The 22,757-nt window shown below is 41.2% G+C and overlaps 1 protein-coding gene across 1 annotated transcript; it reads right to left on the bottom strand.

Annotated features, from left to right (window-relative positions):
• Positions 1-14,553: 14,553 nt before the first annotated feature.
• On the bottom strand, positions 14,554-22,757 carry LOC311001693 (uncharacterized protein). Its single transcript, XM_083992809.1, has 10 exons — positions 22,571-22,757; positions 21,522-21,587; positions 20,685-20,872; positions 19,193-19,340; positions 17,980-18,021; positions 16,237-16,316; positions 16,037-16,133; positions 15,827-15,937; positions 15,420-15,593; positions 14,554-15,160 (listed from the first exon to the last, which is right to left on the bottom strand). The coding sequence occupies exons 1-10, from the start codon at positions 22,599-22,601 to the stop codon at positions 15,021-15,023; spliced, it is 1,077 nt and encodes a 358-aa protein (XP_083848935.1). The 5' UTR covers positions 22,602-22,757; the 3' UTR covers positions 14,554-15,020.

A 22,757-nucleotide genomic window follows, 5' to 3' on the forward strand; every position in this document is an offset into this window, starting at 1 on the left:
TAAAACCATTTTAAATGATGATGATAATTTCAGTTTATATATTTACTGTTTTATTTTTTTTTTTTCAGTTTCAATTTCCTTTGTATCTAAAAAAAAAAAACACTTGTCCCAGTGCCATGGTTCAACGCTATTGGACAGTGTAAAAATATTTCCTCTTTTTTCTTTAAAAAAAAAAAAAGTGGTCAATAATGGGCAAACACTGGGCTTAAAGCAGAAGTAAGCGATCCGGTCGTTTTGGCTAATGCTGCGTTCCAGGCAGGCTTTTGAAACCGTAAATTACAGCTTCAAGTCACAACTTACGACTTTGTAGCGTTCCAGGCAACCCACTCGTGTTTTTCCGACCTGTTTTACCGGTGAAAGTCACTATAACGGCCACTCGTAACTTCCGACCCGTGAACTCGTACCAGATCGAACTGGTGCAACTTCACAGGTCGGAAACATGAGTTACGAGTTTCCTTGAACGCACCATAACGTCTTGTCAGCCGATGGAGTTAGCAGCCCCCGCCCTCGTCATGGATCTATTGGTCCTTGTCCCTACGTCACCACATTCAGGCGCATCCCTTGGCTGCACACACAGAGAGGACCGCCCCTTTATGCCGTTCTCTCTCCTCATTGGATAAAACTTGTAGGATACAAGAAAAGTTTTCTCTTCGGCTCAGAGCAGAGCAGAGTGACTGACAGACCCGTGTTTCAGACCAAACACTCTATGTAAGTGATTGCGGTCGGAAGATATAACTATTTAAGACTTAGATTAACACAAAAATATTGCTTACTTCTGCTTTAATATATGAATAAAATTAAATCTAAATTGGCTATTTAATAATAAAAAAAATTTTTAAAGAATACCTGTCCTTTGATTTGGTGTCATGGGTGTTACTGGTATCACATACCATTATTTTGAAAGGTTAAGAATATGTAAGAGAACTCCCAAGGTCAGAAAGAAGAAGAAGAAAAAGAGCCATTTAAGACAATACATTGTGAGTGTCTCTTTCATGAGTAAAAAGTAAGATATTTCCAATTAAAATGTCATTTTTCAATGTGGTTCTTTTTTTGTGTCATTGGTGTTACTTTGATTTGCGCTATAATGAAAGATTTTTATGGGGGAAAAAAACAGTTTAATAAGTATAATTTATAGATTTTAAGGTGCTGACTCATGCCGACTTTGAGCTAGCTTGGACACTATTTTGTATAATTAGCCTTTTATAGATATTTGTCATTGGTGTTACTGTCATTGGTGTTACCATGTGGTAACACCAAGGGTTTAAGGGTTTAAGTCTATGTATGGTAAAACCTTGAAATGCATGTCTAGTGTTTTGACACTTTACGACCCCCCGTGGTTGGTTTTGTTACACTCGGCACGGTGCCAGACCATCTAGGGGGGCAGCTGTCAGGAAGTGACGTATACTGACAGGTGTTGAAGTGATGTGATGTGTATAAGTTCTGTGTCAGAGACAGTGCGCATCTTTCCAACTGGTGACTTAACTGTTGCTGTTCGGGAACGCCCACTTGCAAGTGAATAAACTGGCAAGACGTTCATCTTGTTTGCGATTACTCAGTTTTAGAAAGTTCCCACTACACCTTCATGAAACAGCTTCGGACTAATTGTGATGTTAGATAAATGACTTGTAACTTGTTACAGAGAGAGTGGAGCCTCCTTCCACATCGTGGCTGAAAGCCAAACCTGCATGATCAGGGCCTTGGACACGGTGTCACAGTGTTCGTCTAAAATCTCTTGTTGATGATAGATAAATAAATATTCCCATTGTGATGTATATGACAATCCATCAATCCCAGGGCTGTCCCTGACCAAAATGGGGCCCTAAGCGAAAAAATTTCGTCGGGCCCTCCTATAATCGATTGTAATGCAAACTACAACCACTAATACTGGCAGTTTAGCAGTTCTATACTTATACTAATATTAATTTAAAAAAAAAACATTTGCTATTGCTATCTATTAGTACTATTATTGTCATTATTATTATTATATAGGCTACAACTACAATCCTAATAAAACATACTAATTCAGTACCAAAGAGACTGATATTTCAAAATGTAGCTACATTCAAATTTAGTTCCTTCTGTCAACTGAAGTATCAAATACACTAATTTCTATCAATATTTATCTCTAATAGCCTACTCCTCCAAAGCTGGCTGTCATAGATTAAATTCATCAACAGATCCTTGTGTGGAGATAAAATAGATTATAAACTTTAGCCGAAAATACGACCAACAACTGATACATTTACCACTGCCTTTCAACAGAGGTGAATGCATATAGACATAAATGGTAAGGGCCGCTGGAAAATGACTTTCATCTCCAGACCACAGTCCACATCTACTGGAGGCTAGCAGCATCTCTCCTCCTACCTGCAGCAGCAGCTGAGCATGGAGGTTTAGTGCGTATGCCACAAAGTTTTACATTTTTACTAGTGCTGCCATTAGCACCGTTAACGGACATTAACAGCGGTAACGGCCCCGTTAATACGGCCCAGCAACTAACTTCAACAAATGCCCACCTTCGAGAGAAGCACGAGTTTCCTCCAAGGGGGCAGTTGTCGGTCTGAGAAGTGAAGCTCACTTCCGCGTTCAAAAAGCTGCAATCCCCTCGGCTGTCGCTGGGGGCTGGCTCCAGAAGGGAGCAACTCCAATTGAGCCCCATGTTAAAATAGCCGATTTTACAGCTTTAAAAAACATATTTACAGCCTGGTACATTTCATTTTTTTGGTCTCAACTGATAGTTTCTACCCCCGCACACACTCTGAGGGGGGTGAATTTTTTTTAAACTCTACCGTTTTACTGTTATTAGGTTTAAAGTTCTGGCCAATTAGGGCGCGGAAACGTTGAGTGACAGGTCCGGCGACCGCTGTTACGAGGCCAGTGGGCGGGTTCTCGGCCGGCCAACGGCCGCACCGCTCCAAATATGGCAAGTAGAATCCAACATGGCGCGGTTCAAACCCCCGTAGTAGCGGCACAAAACAGACTCCCCCAAACCAATGGGTGACGTCACGGACGCTACGTCCATTCTTTTTACAGTCTATGGTTTCCTCTTGTTTTGCTTTTTACCCTCTTGCTCGCGCTTGACTCGTTCTTTTCGAAGCCGTGATCACGTCTTGCCTGCAGCTGCTTGAGTGCCTGCAGCGCATCTGACCAGTGATTGGTCAGATCGACGCGTGACGGCGCGTGCGGTGTCAGATTACAAAAAAAAGGTCTCTTCTCTCTCTTCTCCTGCCTCGCGCTAACAGCTGATCTAGTAGCCCGCACCACGGCTGTGTATATGCGCATCCTTTGTGCAAAACGGGGCCCCTATTGGATCGCGGGGCCCTACGCACTGTGCGTGATCTGCGTGTAGGCAGGGGCGGCCCTGATCAATCCACTGATTGATTATCACAGGCTTCATCGAAAACAAATGCACGCGACAGGGAGGAGGGTGGGCAAAACAGCGAGAAGTGAGTCCCAATGCTAACGGCTGGTATGAGGTTCATGAAGTCGAACCCGCCAAAACTTCTTAAATTAGTTAATTCAGACTAAATAAAACTTTTTATGGAAAAGCAATACTTGTATTTTAAAGTATATTTTTTGGCTTTTTGACTTTATTTGATAGTCGTACACAGTAGAGATAGAGAGGAAAGGGGGAGGCAGAGAGAGGGGGAACGACATGCAGGAAAGGGCTGCTCGACGCGGGATTCGAACCGGGGCCGCCTGCGGTGAGGACTGTAGCCTCTACATGGGGCGGCTGCTCTACCCACTGCGCCACGCACCGCTCCAATACTTGTATTTCGAATCCATCTAAACACCTGGTGGTTGTATTATTTTTGAAAAAAATATAGCTTTTAATAAGCATTCTCCACAGCCAACCTTTAATTTGCTGGTTTACTAACGCTAACGCGTCGCAAGCTAAGAAAAGTTGTTGAAGTGGGTACGTTAAGTAGCTACGCTCTTTCCACACATCTGTGCATGTGCTAGAATGTGTGTGCAATATGTTAACTGATCTGAGAACATTGAGAGTTGAGCCATGGTATGTCCACAGGCAGTTACCCATCAGAAATCGCAGGGCTTTTTGGAAGGCGCATGCGCAAACCTCCAAAATACATTGCCCCAGTCAATGGCGACCATGTAAATGACAAATGCCTTGAGTAGCATGCGCTGCTGTTTGTCTGTGGTAATCCATGTTCATAAAGTTTCAGATTTTGATCTTTAAATCATTAACACTGTTTAATTAACACAGAGGTAAGTCTTGTTTTTATGATCCTGTCTGCAGTGTTATCACCCTCTGAAGAGCCCTCCTCTCTGCCTGGGTGGTATTACTGTAGCAGACAGTGATGCCGGTTCTGAGGATGCTCTCCACCAAACCCTTGGGATGGGGGGCTTAATACAGTACTACTATACTAATATATGTTTTTCAACATTCTCGTGTCATTTGTGTTTTGTCTACAATAACCTCTGGCATTGTGTATTTGCACTGTATATTTGTTTTTTGTGTTATTTCCCTTTCTAATGTCAGAGACTTACCAGAAGCAATGTCAGATCCTCATGAGATAGACGGCTGTACTGTCAGGAGTGATATCGCTTCCAGTAGCGCACTGCGGCCAGCAGAGGGCAGAGATTTACAAGAACCAAAAGATCCTTAATGAGATGAAACGGCTGTAAAGTAAGGAGTAAGGAGAGATACCTCTTCCTCCTAGATACATTTTGGTTCTTTCAACAAGAAATGCACTGACTTGTGCTTACCATGATCGCACACCACTGGTTTGTGACAAAACTGATTTGTAATATAAAATGTATATTCGTCTGTGTTAATCCATGTTCATAAAGTTTCAGATTTTTGTGTTTAAACTATTAACACTAAAGTAAATAAAATGTCAATTTGATGTAAAATTAAACTTGTACTAAAACCTCATTGGATTTGTAGCTGAGACGACCTCACACTGTTCAGTCTCTGAGTCTCTGTTTCTTTGTTGAAACTGTAACACAGCTTCTCTAAACTCTAGGGTGTAAACTGTATCAGAGCTATAACATTATGGCTTAATTACGTATTGTTATGTTGATATGTACAAACTTCTTGAAGACTGTGACCAATTTAGTCTTGGTTTGAGTTGTTTAAACCGCAGCTGTTAGTGTGTGTCAGTCAAAGTGAAAGTATAAAGTGTTTCCAAAACATCTTTGACTAAAGCTACCAAAGAGACAGGAAGAGAGCAGCTACAGCACTGACTCCTCCTACTCTCTACATCTGGTTGTTTGTTTCCTGTTAAGTTGGACAGACAACTTAAGTCAGACTGAGTTGTTCTCTCCACTGTGGGTCTTCAGGACATTGGACATCTATAATCCTCTCCTTCCTCCTCCTGGACAGGTGAGGAACCTGTCCAGTGATATTAACAGGTAAATTAATGTATTATTTCTCTATCTCTCTCTGCTTGTGTTCACTCCTGATACCTGAACTGGATACATGTAATTTAAATGGTTTTTATTTGATCTTATCTTTTAACAACAACAATTTTAAGATGTTGGCCGCTTTCTCTTCAGTCACTCTGTTTCTGTTGGATTTTCTTTTTCTAAATATTTGAATCAACAGTTTTTCTCATTAAGAGGTGGTAAACTGTTAAAAAAAAAAGTAAAGTAGCTACAAGTGCTGATATCAGAGATGTAAATAAACAAATTAGTTTAAAAGAAAATGATTTAAAAAAAGAGAATGGAGACTGGAGGTCAAAGTGAAGTGTAAAATGTGAACAATCTAACACTTCTTTTATTGTTCTTTGCTCACCACTTCTGCAATACTTCAAGTTTACAGCAAGCTGAAAGTATGTGGTTTGGGTTTGTTGCTTCACATCACGTAGTCTATAAGCTGACACTTAGACAATGCATTACCCGTACAAATGTCTGAAAGTCGCAGTACAGACCTTGTAGAAGCTACAGCCCATAAAGAAAGGATCAATCACTGAACTTTGATGAAAAGTCTCAGACTTGACTGGAAGAAGTGAGTGTAGATGTAGTTGTTGATGTGTTGTTGTCTCCTGTGACAGGGAGAAGATGATGTGCTGCTTCCTGCTGCTCCTCACACTGACCTCCTGTGTCTGTGGTGAGTTTACTCCTTCACTTTATTCTCTACAAACTGATACAAGTCCTCAGTTAGTCTGCTCCTCACTTTCCCTCTGTCTCCTCAGAACCAACATTTGTAGTGAAGGTGACACAGAGCTCCTATCAGGCAGAGGAGAACCACAACATCACACTGGAGTGGACCTTCACCAACACTCAGGGTTCAGCAGACTCACTCATCGTGACCTGTGAACTCTACACCGATGACCACAGTGACCCCAAAGTCCTGTATCATCTACGTGAAGGAGTTGAGGACACAAATGTTCAGGATAACCAGTTTTCAGGACGAGTCCAGTGTGACAGAGACGTCCTCAGAGAAGGACGAGTCAGACTTCATGTGCCCAGACTCAGGACTGAAGACTCAGGACTTTACTGGTGTCAGGTCCTCACTGAGTATGAGAGGAGCTCTGATGAATGTCGACTGAAGGTCACTGGTGAGTTACTTCAGTAGAGTCAGTAGAAGTCAGGTTAAGTTCGTAAAAGTCAGTAGAGCCAGTAGATCTCTGGTGATGGAGGTTACCACCAGTGTTGTTCAGACTCTGCTGCTGAACTAGACCTGATGGAGTTTGTCTGCTCAGCTCTAGATTATTTACTAAGACTGTCATTAATGAACACAACATAGAATAAACTGCACATGGAAACAAACATCAGGAGCTTCAAACACAAACAGTCCACATATGAACTTTGGACCTGAAGGACCAACAAGTGTTTTATGTCTTTTACAGAAGCTGTTGCTGAACCAGAACCAGGGAGACCAGAAGCAGAACCAGAACCAGGGAGATCGGGACCAGAGAGTTGGAGAGAAACTATTTTTATTGTAGGACTGACACTACTAATACTACACTGGCTATCATTTATTGCTATTGTCCTTTCCAGTATAAAAATGGCGTTGCGTTCTCACTTACGCAGTTAGAAAAGCGCTTTTTGGGGAAAATCTGTGTGCATACAGAACTTTGTGGAATTCGATGTTGTTATGCACGCCAGGCAAAGAACACCACAAAGAACCTTCCGTCTCTCCCTAATTAATGCTCCTTCTGCTAGGGCAACTCCATGTCTGTGATGTAAATACGTACACGACGCGAGCAGATCAGGGCAGGTTTTTGCATTTTTACAATTTAGATGGGAACGCAACGTTTCAGCGTTTTTAAGATTTCCTATCTAGAGGCTGGTTTCAATTCATTCATTTCAAGGCATAAATGCCGTCGCCACCTAAAAAAGGCATATCTGATCAAATATTTTGTCGTTTTCATCCGTGAGCATTGTCAAACGGGGCCTGAGAGAGAAGATGTAGCCTACAGCTGTAGACATTTTGAGTCTCTTTAAGATACAGTCCATCAGATCCAACTGGACTCAGGAATCTAAACTTGTAATAAAACCTCATTATATTTGTAGCAGAGACGTCCACACACTGTTCAGTCTCTGACGCCTTGTCCACACGAGCCCGGGTATTTTTGAAACCGTGAACATATGTTCCCGGTTGTATGTCCTGTCAGGGCCGGCCCGTGGCATAGGCCGTATAGGCAAATGCTAAGGGCGCCGTCCATCCAGGGGGCGCCAGCGCCACAAATGGGAAAGAAAAAAAAGTGTAACTTTCACTATTTTTAGGTACTATTATTTCTTAATACAAAAAATAACCCCACGTTAATTTAAATGCAAAGCAATACCTATTAAAAAGTAATAATATAATATGTTACAACATTACTTACTAAGTCGCCCCCCCCCCCCCCCCCCCCCTCTCTCCCCCACATGCCCATTGGTACTGCCCTCCGCTCTCCCCGCAGTCACACACACAGCAGAGGTACCTGTCTGCAGTGGGAATGCTTTCAAGCCGTTTTCTTGTTAGAAACGCCACATTTTTAATTAGATGTGTGGATACTTGGTTGCATTAATCCTCAAAGTCGGCACAAATGCTGGCTCGTTTGCGCGACCGTCTCGATATGTTTTTGTTTATATTTCGGTCATTTTACGCCGCCCTTGACGACCTGTCAATCAAAACAACAGCTGTGAAGCGCTTCGAACCCGCAGAATCGATAGGAGAGAGAGAGAAGCAGTGAGGAGGATGAAGGTGCTTCAGAGGCTGAAAGTTCTGACTCATTTGATGAGGAAGATATTGAAAAAAGAAGAGAGAGTTGAGACTTCAGCCTGCTCAGACAGCAGGGCCACAGCTCCAGCTCCAGACCTGCTGAGCTCTCAAACCATTTGTTTTTTTTTTTACCTCTTAAACAGCACCACAGTGACATATAGGGTACATTATATAGGTTAAATATTGTAAATGTTGTGTTTTTTGTCTGTTTAGTTGATATTTTGTTTGGAGAAAAAAAGCTAATTTCTATTTAGGGCTACACACATCTCATGAAGTTTGAAATGTAATGTTAAGTCAATATTTAGCTTCTTTTATTTTACATTTGAGACATTTGGTGAAAATAGAATGACAGATAACATTTATGCTCAAAAAGCAATTTCACAAAATTTCATTTTAACGTGTTTTCCACACGTATCTATTAGCTTTTATTCATACAGTATATTCCACTGTGAAGCTAAGACTTTCGTATACTCATTTCAAGCATCACAACAGGTTATTCTCATGACTGTAGACTAATTTTTTTCATGTCTTCACCCAGGATTTACTTAATGACATTTTACTGATTGTTGTGCAAGTTGTGTATCTCGGGGTCAGAGGGGACATACAGATACACTGCTACGTTATCATTATAATCATTATTGGGGGGGGCGCCTGGGAGTAATCTCGCCTAGGGCACCAAAATGGCTAGAGCCGGGCCTGTGTCCTGTCCACATGCAACCGCGCTTTTGGAACCCTGAAACCGTGGTTTTTTGAAACCGGAGTCCAGGGTGGGGTTTTCGGCCGGGGTTGGTTTCACCGGGTGCGTGTGGACACTGCAACCGTGATTGTTTTTCTCGTTTACGTCATAGCTGCACACGTGCTGATGTAAACACTGCCAGCCCGCAGAGGTTGTTTGCAGCGGTTTGCAGAAGTTGACGTGAGCTCGCAAAAATGGAGGTGACAAAGTGGATTTTATTATTTCACTTTTTTTTTCTTTTTTTTTTTTACATCATCTAAATGTACGGAGTGTTTTTATTACACCACTCGTGTGGACGCGGAGCAAAACTCCGGTTTCAAAAATACCCGGGCTCGTGTGGACAAGGCCTGAGCCTCTGTCTCTTTGGTCTCATCCAGTAGCTTTGTACATTACAGTATTGTTTTTGTTATTATTAAAGGTGTACAGAAAAGAAAATTGAATTTGAGCCCACTCTGGATCATAAAATGAATGTGATAACTCATCTTTCAGACAATGTAGGCCAAACTTTGTGCAAAATTCTATTTTTGAGTAAATCCGGGATGAAAGTGTGTATTTTTTTTCCGCATTGGATAATGCAGGCGCACGGATTATACGTCAGCCTGTACACGATTCACCAGCCACTGATATTGGATCCGTCATCCGTCATTCAAACGTCTGAGACACGCACACACACACGCACACACACACACACACACGCACACACACACACACACACGCACACACACACACACACACACACACACACACACACACACACACACACACACACACACACACACACACACACACACACACACGGAGCTCGGTCTCGCCCCAAACTTTGAATATCCCGCCCGCTCAATAACGACCAATCAAATTCGTTTTCCTTACTCGGGTAAACTCGTGTTGCAGCTCGTGACAACTCGGCGCGACAAACAGGACAAACGGCCATTTCTGTGCACCTTTAAATCCTTATCACATTATTTATAATTTGAATGCTGTAAAATTTAAATAAAAGCCTGTTTCTATCAGAGTGAAGTTGTTGTGACTCTTCTGTGTGTCAGAGTCTTAAGCCTCGTTTCCACTATGTGGTACCAGTTCGACTCGACTTGGTACTATTCTAGGAGAGTGTTTACAGGATAGTAGGCTACCACCTTCAGAGTAGCCAGTCATCATAGCGACGACGCTTAATAAAGCAAAGTGAAATTTAGACTTCTGTTCATTTTAAAACATTTATTTATTGAGCGTCCTTCACCTCTTCGCACCTAGGTGTGAAACCTCCACTACTGACCCCCATTGGTCAGGTATGGCCCCAGGACCTGTGAGGTCACAGGCCATATAAAAAGGAGAAGTTCGCTTCTCCTCTCTCTCTCTCTCTTCTCTTCTCAGTGGTTCTCAGAAGGAGCTGCCGCTCCTCTGAGTTCCCGCTCTCTTCGCCCTCTTCTCTTCTTCACCTCAGCAGGAGCTGCTGCTACCGCTCTCCATCCTCCATGAGGCCTGCACAAGGCAGGTGCCTACACTGGAGCAACCCTTGGCAGCGACGCGAGTGCCTACCAACGGATTAAAGAACAAAAATCCTCACTAGCACTGGGATCTTCTCACCCTCACGTGACTTGGTAACGTAACTGGGCCTAGTTAGTGAAGAGTTCTAAAACTTGAACTCGCGTGTTCGTTTGATGAAGTACGCAGGAGACGTTCAATTACAAAATTTTCCAAAATTTATTTATAAAAGAATCACCTAGGAAAAGAGATTGTGTACAGAGCTCCGGACCAGACTAAGTTTCCCTGACCAACATGCCGCAGCAGCATCAGTTCACGAAGTCTGATACTGTCTCCTGTCCCTGTCCGGTTTTATAGTTACTGATTACACAAATGCAAGATATGATGTAATTGATGTAATGTGCATTCTCATTGGCTGGAGTCCAACACGCCATCCTGCAGTGTTTAATTCCACTTTCACGCCTTGTCCCGGTCAACTGCTGATAGCTCCTATCAAGCAAAGAAACAGACAGAGAAAAGGACAGAGACACACAACCCCCCGCATTCGTCAGCTTTCCCCTGCGTCAGCTGACTATCACAGTTAGGTAGGAAGACCAGATATCCCAATTGTTTATCAAACAACCAGAACACTCAGTCCCTGTGTGTATCTGCTACTTCCCCTGTCATGTGTATGTCATTCTCTGGGCTGTAAGAGCAAAACACAGTAATTACACCAATTATAGAAAAGTTGATTACATGCTTCATTATTAATCTGATTGTCACGAGCTTATCGTATGTCTAAGGCAAATGTCAATATCCCAAACATTATAGCAATATACGATTATGGAGTAAATATCACAACATTAGCTTACCTTGCACCTTGACTAAGCATAGAGTACTTCAACCATGCCAATGTATTGATTGAAATCAGTTTAAATACTTGAGCTTTGTTTTTGTTGTTGTTGTCAGTTAGAGCCTAATCTTCACTTAACCTGTATGTTTAGTTTGTGACCTGATCGTTGAACAAAGGGACACCTTTGCTCACCTCCCCCACATCACATGCGGTTGGCCTTAGAAGTCTCAGGACAAAAGGCCACCCTCCATCTTTTCCATTGTCTGAGGTCACACTTCACACCTCACAGACACATGGTCACCGACACATAGCCATACACTCTCACTAACACACACACACACACACGTGTACATAGTGTATGTAGCTTGTCATAAGCCGGTGCATATTCTCATTTGTCCAGGTCATAGTATTTCAAAGGAGGTTAAATCGAAAGCAACTGGACTTAGTTATTTGTCTAGGAAGACGTTTCACCTCTCATCCAAGAGGCTTCATCAGTTCATGTAGCATCTGACCAGGCTGGGACTGGTCCAACTATCTGGTGTGGAGACTCACTATTTAACCTCTTGTGTGGGCGTTTCACAAGGGTGATGATGTCACTGGTTCCCTTTTGTGCTCCACGTGCCTTGTCATAGTTTCATGTTTTGTTATCCCATTTTCTAGATGTGTCCAATAAACTTCCTTGAAACTTTACTCGTCTGTTAATGTTGTACAATAGTGAGTATGCCAACCTCTACGCAGTAGAACTTCTAAATCCTTCAACTTTGCAGCTATTGATAATGTTATTTTGTTTATAATTATTAACTTAATCATTAGACAAGGTTCTATATTAATAGTTAGCACACCCTTATGAGACTGACTTTGGTACATTGGCTGTCTGGTGCCCCGAGGTGGATTTAATAAAATTAAATCCCATTAATAATTTTTATAGTAATTATTAATATTTTGGTATTGATATTTTACTAATTTGATAGCCAATAACCCTCTTAATAATAACTTACTTATAGTTGGGATAACCCTAACATAAATGGTGCTTCCGTTGTGAGGCATCATAATAAATCTTAATAACTTAAATTATAATTATGGTAATCACAACAAAACTAATGTGGCTTGTAGAAAACTAACATTTAGAAGGAATTATATGACACTCTTTGTATTTCAAGTATTAACCTTATCGGTGTAAATAAAGTTTCAATTTGATGTAACAGGCCCCCAGACAAAAATTTTTTTTTACTAGGAGCACTGTGAACCCTAATTTTAAAACTTTAGCACAAGCAGAACATTTAGGGGCGCACACTGTAAATCAACTTGAATTTCCTTCTCATTCATGATCCTCACACACATTGGCCTGCCACCTGTAATGACAGATTCCAGATTCCTATAGTCACCCATTTTATATTTCACCAGTGTTAAAAAAAAGGGGGGGGGGGGGAGTAAATTTGCTGGTTGCACATGCGCATGTAGATGAAAAATTTACTTGCACCGTCTCAAACTTAAGGGGCAAAATACGCCCATTTACAGCCCTGTGCTGTGTAAAAAATCTGAACGTCTACTATGATATAATTTGACATCTATGCTACTGAGACACTCACACTGTTCAGTCGCTGAGCCTCTGTTTCTTTGGTCTTGTCCTTTAAAAGAGACTTGGAGCGCCCCCTACTGACGATTGAAATAAGTGTTTAAAAAGTAGTTGGCCATTTTGAGATAAAGCAGTTATCAAGAGCCATTCATACATTTGTCATGCTAATTTCCCCTCAGGCTTATGTCACTTGTGAAATAAAAGTAAATAAACTGACTCAACATAACATTTTATTTTAAGATTTAAGTTAAAGCAGAAGTGAGTGATCCGGTCGTTTTAGCTAATGCTGCGTTCCAGGCAGGCTTTTGAAATCGTAAATTACAGCTTCAAGTCACAACTTACGACTTTGTAGCGTTCCAGGCAACCCACTCGTGTTTTTCCGACCTGTTTTACCGGTGAAAGTCACTATAACGGCCACTCGTAACTTCCGACCGGTGAACTCGTACCAGATCGAACTGGTACCACTTCACGGTCGGAAAAATACGAGTTTCCTTGAACGCACCATAACAGTCCTCGTCGCTACGTCACCACATTCACGGCGTTCCTTGGCTGCACACACAGCCCTGCATGCCGTTCTCTCTCCTCATTGGATAAAAACTGTAGGATACGATAAATGTTTTCTCTTCGGCTCAGAGCAGAGCAGAGGGACTGAGAGACCCGTGTTTCAGTCCAAACACTCTATGTAAGTGATTGCTGTCGGAAGATATAACTATTTAAGACTTATATTAACACAAATATATCACTCACTTCTGCTTTAAATGCTTGTAGAAGATAACTGAGGGCAGGGTGACAGGCCATTAGCCTCTTGCTGTCTTGCTAGCTAAGTGCTTGCTAGGCCTCACCTAGCTCCACCTGCTACTTAATTGAAATCATTGTAGCGTATTGGTAAAAGTTACATATAATTGAGGGATTGCCTGTTTAGACTGCTTACCGTAAACCGATATCCACTGAGTCTCAGCTGGACACTCAACCCTTTGCTCTGGGCCGTGTAGCCTACACCATACGCGCTTTTGGAGCGCTCTCTCTCTCTCTCATGCTGCCGTAATCAGGTTACAAAATGAGCCGTCTCACTTTCGAGCAGCTTGACGAGCGGCACACTGTTCCAAAAGTTGAACGTTACCCTTGTTGTTTGAACTGGGAGTTTCAGGTACGGACAAGATGGCAACACAGTGATAACCATAGGGTCATAACGGTCACTCGGAGCTCCAAAATTGTTTGTCAAAAATCTAAAGATTACATCACGGAGTGGAGGCTTCGTCCAACTTCAGGAATATGGCTTATGTGATTGGAGAGGACAATACTCCTGTTGTTTAAGAGGCGAATGACGCTCTGATATTGTTTTGTTTACGTGTTAGCAGCCGTGCAGAGCAGATTAGCATTGGTGTGTTAGCATTTGCATGTTAGCCAGTAGCTAGATGAATTGACATGATGAATGCACACTGTCTGGGAGGAAAGATAAATAAAAAAGATAAAACTAGCTTGCAGGGGAGACAATTAAGATGTGCCTTTTTCATTTATTAAACACTGAACAGTCAAGAACCCATTTCATGTACAAAACAATAAAGAAACATGTTTTTTGTCAGTTTGATAAAAAAAAACAGAGTGACAAACTTTCTTTTAAATCGGTCCTCTGTTAGAGAATACAAAAATAATAGAAATTAGAACAAAAGGTTCTAGTTATGTACAGTGAAATTAAAAACAAAAAATAACTAATTAACAAAAAAGAATATGTATTTTACAGCATTACTGACAAAAATATAATGTAGAAAACATATTTACAGTGGTACTTTAGTCAGGGTCACACCACAGAATATGATTAGCTTGCTAACAAGATATGCCTGTTTTTATAGTTTGAGAAACAGAGTTTAGACCTGTGTTAAGTTATGTATTGTGATAACTATGGATGTATAGTCATAAAGGTCAGTTAAAAGATGTACAATTAACACATACTATTTCAGTCTAGTACCTTTACCTGTGTCCTGTCCATTTGCTTAAAATCCATATCATAATTCTGGCTAGCTGATTTAGTTAGCTAACAGGACAAGATGGCTACTATGAAGTACCTCCCATTTAAAGGACAACTCAACTAGACAGCTGAGTTTGACATGGATAAGTCTTAATAAACACTACAGACTGCATACGAGAGAAAAATGCTGTTGATGTCTCGATGGCGTCTCAAAGACAAAGTCTCTGTCTCCATGTCGATCTTAGAGTCGTGGAGGGGCTAAGAAGAGGTGGACGAGGAGAAGGAGAAAGGAGAGAAGGGGAGGACAGAGGAGGTTGCTAGAGGAGGGGTGAGGAGCTGATCACTCCACGCTGGCTCGTCCAGGTTTATTTCAACAAATGGGTCCGTGGAGAAAATGGCTAACGAAAGGGGACAAATAAAGAGACACACAACGATCAGATTGGAGATCCAAAGACGAAAATCAATACACTTTCCTTTCTATTATTCCTTATTGATAATTGACTTCAAAGCTTCTTTGGCTTTTTTGGAAGCAACAGAGCTCCATCAAACAACTCAAGTTTCTTGATTGGCACTTATATATGTTTTACCTACAGTGTTGTCCAGGTTTTGCACATTCTCCTAAAAGACATGGTGATTGAGTTATAATTTGTGTCTTACATGGGTTGTTGTTGTTTTCGTTCTGCTGCGTCTCCCCAGTAGCGTCAAAGATCAAGTCAGCACTGCTCGGCGGCTCGGGCGTCTTGTCAGCTGGCTCGTCGTCGCCTGATGACGGGCTGGTGTTGCTGGGGGGTGAAGTCTCAACGCCGTTTGCTTCCGGCTGTGGATCTGGAGCTGAAGACCAAGTAAGGGAAGAGGTCAAGATCAAGAGGTTCAAGGACAGGAACGAAAGCTGAGGTGTTCCAAGTTCTCAGGATGGTAGAAATGATTGGAGAAGTCCCAGATTGAGAAGTCTTGCCAGGACTTTTTTGTTACTTCTTTCAGGAATGAGCAAATTTTACAATTTAATATCAAGTAATATACTTATTGTGGTCCTTTAGCACCAAAAGAAGTATTTAAATGTTTACCGTTTTCTCCATCAGAGTCTTTGTCCTCCAGCTGTGGACTCGTACCGTTGCTTACTGGTGGAGTTGAAAGATCACTGATGATCACGTCATCATCTTTAGGAGCTGGTCGATCTGAGATTCAATGCACACAAAAAGTCAGGATAGTCTTATAGTCTTACAGAGGCTTGTTAATTTGAATACAACTGCACGCACACAAACACAAACACACACCTAGGTCATCTAGGTAGACTTGTTCAAAGCCGGTGCCGGTGGGTTCATTGAAATGTCTCATGATGGGTTCTGGTCGCTGAAGATCAAACGAGTATGTCTGGACACACAGATGAGACAAGAGAGAAATAAAATATGGCACAAAGGAAAACTCAAATAACCAAAAATGATGTGTCCATCTCTACAACAACTTGTCCCCTTACCCTGGAGACTCTCCTGAGGAAGTAGAGGATGACACACAGGATGATGATCACCAGGATGATCAATACCAGAAGCACGTAACCTAGACGGAGATCGACACAGAGACAGAGATAATTGAAACAATCATAGTTCGTAAATAATGATAAAATAATAGAAAGTAACCCTGTGTTTACTGTCACAACACAATCAACTGTGGTTAATTCCCTTCAGACACAGTCTGCAGCCATGGAAAATGCGTATGAAGGTTTAGAAACATCTGCAGATAAACACTGAGGTCCTCCATGGTTTGGACTGTAGGTGTTAACCAGCCAATCAAGAAACACTGACCATATTTATAATGATAATGACGGCACAACCAGATTTAAAACATAGCATATAAAAATGCAGCTTTAGCACCCTCTGCTGGCTCACACTGATTACTGCAGCTGTTTTACCTTAACCACTGGTGCATTCTGGGACATCAAACTTACTGTAAATTCACACTGAGAGCCTGAGTGGTTCATTTGGATTTCCTTCTAGATCTGATCATGAAGATACATTATCTTTTAAAATGTGTTTTTTAATCAAAATGTAATTTCAATTTTCAAGTTAGAAAAAAGAACGAGTGAATAATACCAAGGCACAGGGTGTGTACATATAGACAATAAATAATACTCAAAGGGACACTGAAAGACAAGACACACACAGAAAAGAAAATAACTTTAAAGTTAATTAAAAAATGGTTAAAGTGTATGTATAAAAAAAATACTAGTACGGGCAAAGGCATTGGGTGGCAACTTGCCAACATTAAAGCCACCCAAAATACAAGAGGAGAAGAGGAAGAAAGAAAGAAAGAAAGAAAGAAAGAAAGAAAGAAAGAAAGAAAGAAAGAATGGAGTCAACTCATTCCAATTTTCATGCCGGTACCACCACAGCAATTTCATACAACCGTCAAAACGGTGGAATAATGTATGCAAATTTGCTCATGTTAACAAAGAATTTAAAAAAACTTGTAATACATTTTTTGTTTGTCTTAAAGGGACAACGAGGAGTTTTGGAAAAGCGAAGCGTTTTCACGCTACATTTATGAGCCTCCGCGCGCACCGTACATTTCTTTGACCGGGCGCAAGACGGACTCATGTTTTCATTCATCAATAATTAAAGTCAGAGGTTCAAAGAGGTTCACATACCACCGTAGTTCCGACCATAAACGGCGATGCGGCTGCGTTATTCTCATGATTCGCAACGAAGGAAACGCTGGTCGGCTCGACCAGCACTTCCGCCACCACTAATAATAACAAAATAACGATAGAGACAGAACGATATATTTATCGAAAATGGGCCCATTAACAAGTGTGGGTAGCGGAGATTCATCCACATTAACGTGAGACTTTTTTATAACCGAATAGAAACTCCTCGTTGTCCCTTTAATGTAAGTACAACTCAGTAATTTTCATGGAGATAACTAAAGGTTAAAAATGTTACCCTATCCACATGAAAAAAATCTTTTATATGCGTATAAATGGGATATGTTTGGGTCTGTTTCTAAACTTTCCCCTAATGGGATTCTTCGGGGCTTTTTTTCCCTCACTCAGGACATGTTGAGGATACAAAATCAGTTGAGTTTGCTTCTGTTGCAATTTGTTTAACATTGACCCATTTTTTGGCCTAAAATTACTGGACTAATTAGCACTACTGCACATAAGTTAAAAAAAAACAAAAAAAAACAAATGATGATAATAATAATAATAGAAAAACGTCCTTACCCCAGGATGAACCACCACCAGTATCACCGTCTTGAATTGTTCCTAAAACAGACAGTTCATACAGTATACGTCAACATTTCTCTGTTCACGCCCCCTGGTGGACATCAGGAGCAAAACATATTTACAAACAAAGGTGTTTTCATGTTTCTCAGAGTCTATCAAATCTCCCAAACCCTCTTCAGGTTATAGACTAAAGCTCTGACATGAAAACAGAGCAGACTGGATATTATTGATTAGGCTTGTCAGTGGGAAGGAACGAGGAAGTAACCGTTCCAGATTTGATTCCTGCAGAACAACATAATACAAATACACCTCCCTCTCCTTCCCTGGGTTTTTGTCAGGATTTACATTATTTCTTCACAGGGGTTTTATTCATCTGACCAGACAGTCAGTATGGAATAGGGCTGAAACTAACGATTATTTTCATGATTAATTAATCCGTTGATTAATTGATTAGTTGTTTGGTCAATAAAATATAAAAAAATGTTGAAAAATGTCAATCAGTGTTTCTCAAACCACAAGATGACGTCCTCAAATCCCTTGTTTTGTCCACAAACCAAAGAGATACTTAGTTTATCGTCATATAGGTACAAAGAAACCAGAAATATTCATATTTAAGAAGCTGAAATCAGAGAATTTTGACTTTTTTACTTTAAAAAAACTACTCAAACCGATTATTTGATTATCAAAATAATTGACGATTAATTTAATAATCGATTATTGTTCAATTAATCAATCAACTCTTGCAGCTCTAGTTTGGATAGCAATATCAATCAATATCCTAATCAGCTCAATATTAACACAACAGCTATTTACTTCATACAGAAACAATATTTATTTTCCTATGCGAGCACTGCAGTGTCCGTCTTTATGCAGACGATACCGTCATCTATGTCTCCAAGTTACAGTCGACTTTTGACAAACTTCCCTCCTATTTTGGGGGGTTCTTCATTTTAAATGTCATTGTTTGCTCTTGAAAAACTTTTTTTCCAACCACCTGGGTGTATACGTATGTGCAAAAGTGACCCCTCCGGCCGTTGGGCGTGCGTGTGTGTGAGAATGTGTTTGTTTGATGGTTTGTCAGTGCATGCGTTTGTGTATCCACCGGTACAATACGAGCACGTGGTGGTTGTGGTCTGACACACAGGAAGACGAGCTGAGGCACAAAGCTCCTCCAACTGCCTTCTGCATCTGTGACTGATCTGTCGGATACCTGGCGATGCTGCGCTGCCCGTTGTCGCCGTAGAAACCGCCTCACCGTCACCCCCGGTGGTCGTTCTGGCCGAGGTCGTAGCAGGAGTCTCTGCGCCGCTGCCACCTCCCACTGTTGTGTTGGACAAACTCTCATTGTCAACGCCCGTCTTGGTGTTTTCAACAGAGAGAGAGAGAGAGGTTACAGTTACTATACAGAAATATGTTGATTTTCTTTTTCTCTAACTAAATAAAACTCACTGACCTGTTGTTTCTTATTCATATAAACCTGACTGGAGTGGTGTTATTCAGTCAGGTCCAGCTGTAGTGCTCTAATTGTTTCAGATTAATTCTGTTTTTAACTTGGACTGCAACTAACGATTATTTTCATTATCAATTACTGATTGATTGATTGATTGATTGATTGATTGATTGATTGATTGATTGATTGATTGATTGATTGATTGATTGATTGATTGATTGATTGATTGATTGATTGATTGATTCAATTCATTGTCATTACACATGTTAAAAAACAAGGCAACGAAATGCAGTGCATGTGCAGTATAATAAAAACAAAAACATACATACAAAGTGCATGGGGATTATCAATATAATATTTTTTTTTTCCTATACAGATGTGCTATATGAATACAGTAGTGCATTGAGTATGAATACAGTAGTGCAGTGATTAATCTGACGATTATTTAAACGATTAATTAGTGTTTACCAAACCACAAGACTAAGCCCTCAAATGTCTTGTTTTGTCCACAAACCAAAGAGAAAGTCAGTTTATTGTTGTACCAGAACAAAGAAACCAGAAATATTCACATTTAAGAAGCTGAAATCGGAAAATTTTAACTTTTTTTTTCTAAAAGGTGTACAGAAATGGCCGTTCGTCCTGTTTGTCGCGCCGAGTTGTCACGAGCTGCAACACGAGTTTACCCGAGTAAGGAAAACAAATTTGATTGGTCGTTATCGAGCGGGCGGGATATTCAAAGCTTGGGGTGAGCCCGAGCTCCGTGTGTGTGTGCGTGTCTCAGACGTTTGAATGACGGATTAAGGATCCAATATCAGTGGCTGGTGAATCGTGTACAGGCTGACGTATAATCCGTGCGCCTGCATTATCCAATGCGGGAAAAAAAATACACACTTTCATCCCGGATTTACTCAAAAATAGAATTTTGCACAAAGTTTGGCCTACATCGTCTGAAAGATGAGTTATCACATTAATTTTGTGATCCAGAGTGGGCTCAAATTCAGTTTTCTTTTCCGTACACCTTTAAAAAACTACTCCAACTGATTATTCGATTAATTTATCAATTAATTATTGCAGCTCTATTTTTGACATTTTGTAATAATCTATGCAATAACTCATTTTATTTGCGGTTCCTGTTGATCCACGATGCTCAGCTTCATGTAAAGTTAAGATATTATTGTTACTGATGTGAGGTTTCAGGTTTCAGGTGCAGAGGTACGACTCTGTGAGGAAGTCGCCTCAGGTTGGTTCTTACCACATTGTCTGCTGTTGCATTCATTGAGTCGGGGCTGTCAAAGAGTCGGGGGGCCGGTGGTGCCGTGGTGGTGGTGGTGTTGTTATTTTCAGTTTGATTGAGTCTCGGCCCTGAGCCTCCAGGTGCAGCAGGGGCCTCGGGGGCCTCGGTGGCCACGGGGGCCGGGGGGGTAGGGGGGGTAGGGGTGACTGTGTCAGAAGTAGAGGAAACACACACTCAGTCAGCCAGAGGTTTTCTAAACGGCAGTACACGATACATGCAGGAAGTGGGCACTGTCGCTATGGCTACGACTCATGTGCTAGTGATGGATGGTGATGGGGTGGCAGTGGCACGGTATAGCACAGCTTTGCAACACAGTGCAGCACAAACACAACCCTGCAGTGGGCAGTGTGATTGGTCGTTGGGGTAGGACCAATCACAGCTCATTCAGAATCCCTGTCTGATCTCTGATTGGTCAACGGAACAAGCTGCTGCATTGTCCCGCCCACTGAACACATCAATCCAGATAAGAGTCCCATTAGAAGAAGAGAGAGTTATGTAGGCTATGTTTTCAAAAATCAGATTGTGAGGAAATCACTTCACATGTGTCCTCTTAAAGTTTACAGTCTCATGATCGTTAGTTGTTTAGTTATTTATCTAGGTCTTCATTGTTCTTTATGATGCTTATTTTGATTTTTTTTCTAATATGGATAAAGTTTTGTAGAGAGTAATATCACCAAAAGATTGGACTCTAGAGTTGACAGTGTTTCAGTTGTAGCAGTCAGAGGCAGAGGGCCAGTGAGGGATCAGAGCTGATCCACAGTGAGTATGTAGATGAGGTGTGTGCTGGTACCGTACCCTGGCTGTCATTGGTGGGGGGTGAATCATCAGCTCGTCCTCTGGAAATCGTAGAAACTGTCAGAACTGAAAACAGACGGAGAGAGAAACATTAAAACAATGACGTTTGTGCTGAAAACGCTGAACTTAACCTTTAACATAAAGTCCAGGGGCGAACGTTAACAATGAGAGGCGCCATGTAGCTGTTACTTTAACCACACAGAGCTGCTGCTGCTGCTGCTGCTGCAACACATCTTCATATGTGTGAAGACGTTGGTGTGAAAACAGCAGGACAGAAACAAGACCATACTGTAACAAAGTGCATTAATCATATACTTTAGATATTCATTATTGACCTCTGACCTTTCATAATAAATAATGTTTGTCACTGAACTGAAGCTCATTCATCCGTCTAAATACAGACAATAAACAAAGTCAACTTTACAGTTTCATATTTTTGTCACTGAATCAACCAGATTTCTTTTTTAAAGATTTGTGAATTAAACAACAGTTTTCTTAAATCATGACAAGGGAATATTCACTGTGTTCAGGAACATGTTCAGTATCATGTTCTTTTTAAGGTGGAATGATCAAGGCTGTGTTTATAAACTGTGCAGATAAAAAGAAAACAAGCATGTGGTTTTTCGTCATTTTCACTAAAACTGAGGCATCTGTGTGTTTCTATTACTTCCTGTACAAAGACGTCAGGTATCCCATGTCCTTGGATGAACCTTAACGTACACACAAGTGCAGATTTAAGACAAGAACATAATAATAATAATACAAATTCTAACACTGATAACACGGCTTTGTGAGTGTTGGGGACTGAATCATTTGCAGAAGTTTGATCAGAGGAGTGAAACCACCAACAACTCACCCAACTGACGAGAAAACAAACTGTGAGTAAAGGCGGGAGCTCTGATCTGAGGACAGATTTAATCTTCCTCTTCTGCTTTTTTTTTACTATAAATAAATCTCAACTCTTCAACTTTTTAGAAACACTCACCAGCACTGAAATCAAACAACGTGAGTTAGTAAAAGTTAGTTTTGAGCTGCTGAGCTGAACTCACCGAGGAAACAGAGTCGACTCCACTTCATCATGATTTACTTTCCTTTGTCAGATTTTACTTCCTTAAAGATGGAGCACGATCATCGGCTGCACTTTCTCTTGACTTTTCTATATTTTGTTCCTTTTTCTGCGGCGCCGTGGCTTCACCTCGTCTCTCTGAGCTCAGCTTTGTTCTCTCTCGCTTCCTC

Source organism: Trachurus trachurus, assembly GCF_905171665.1.
Source record: "Trachurus trachurus genome assembly, chromosome: 18".
Classification (NCBI taxonomy): domain Eukaryota; kingdom Metazoa; phylum Chordata; class Actinopteri; order Carangiformes; family Carangidae; genus Trachurus; species Trachurus trachurus.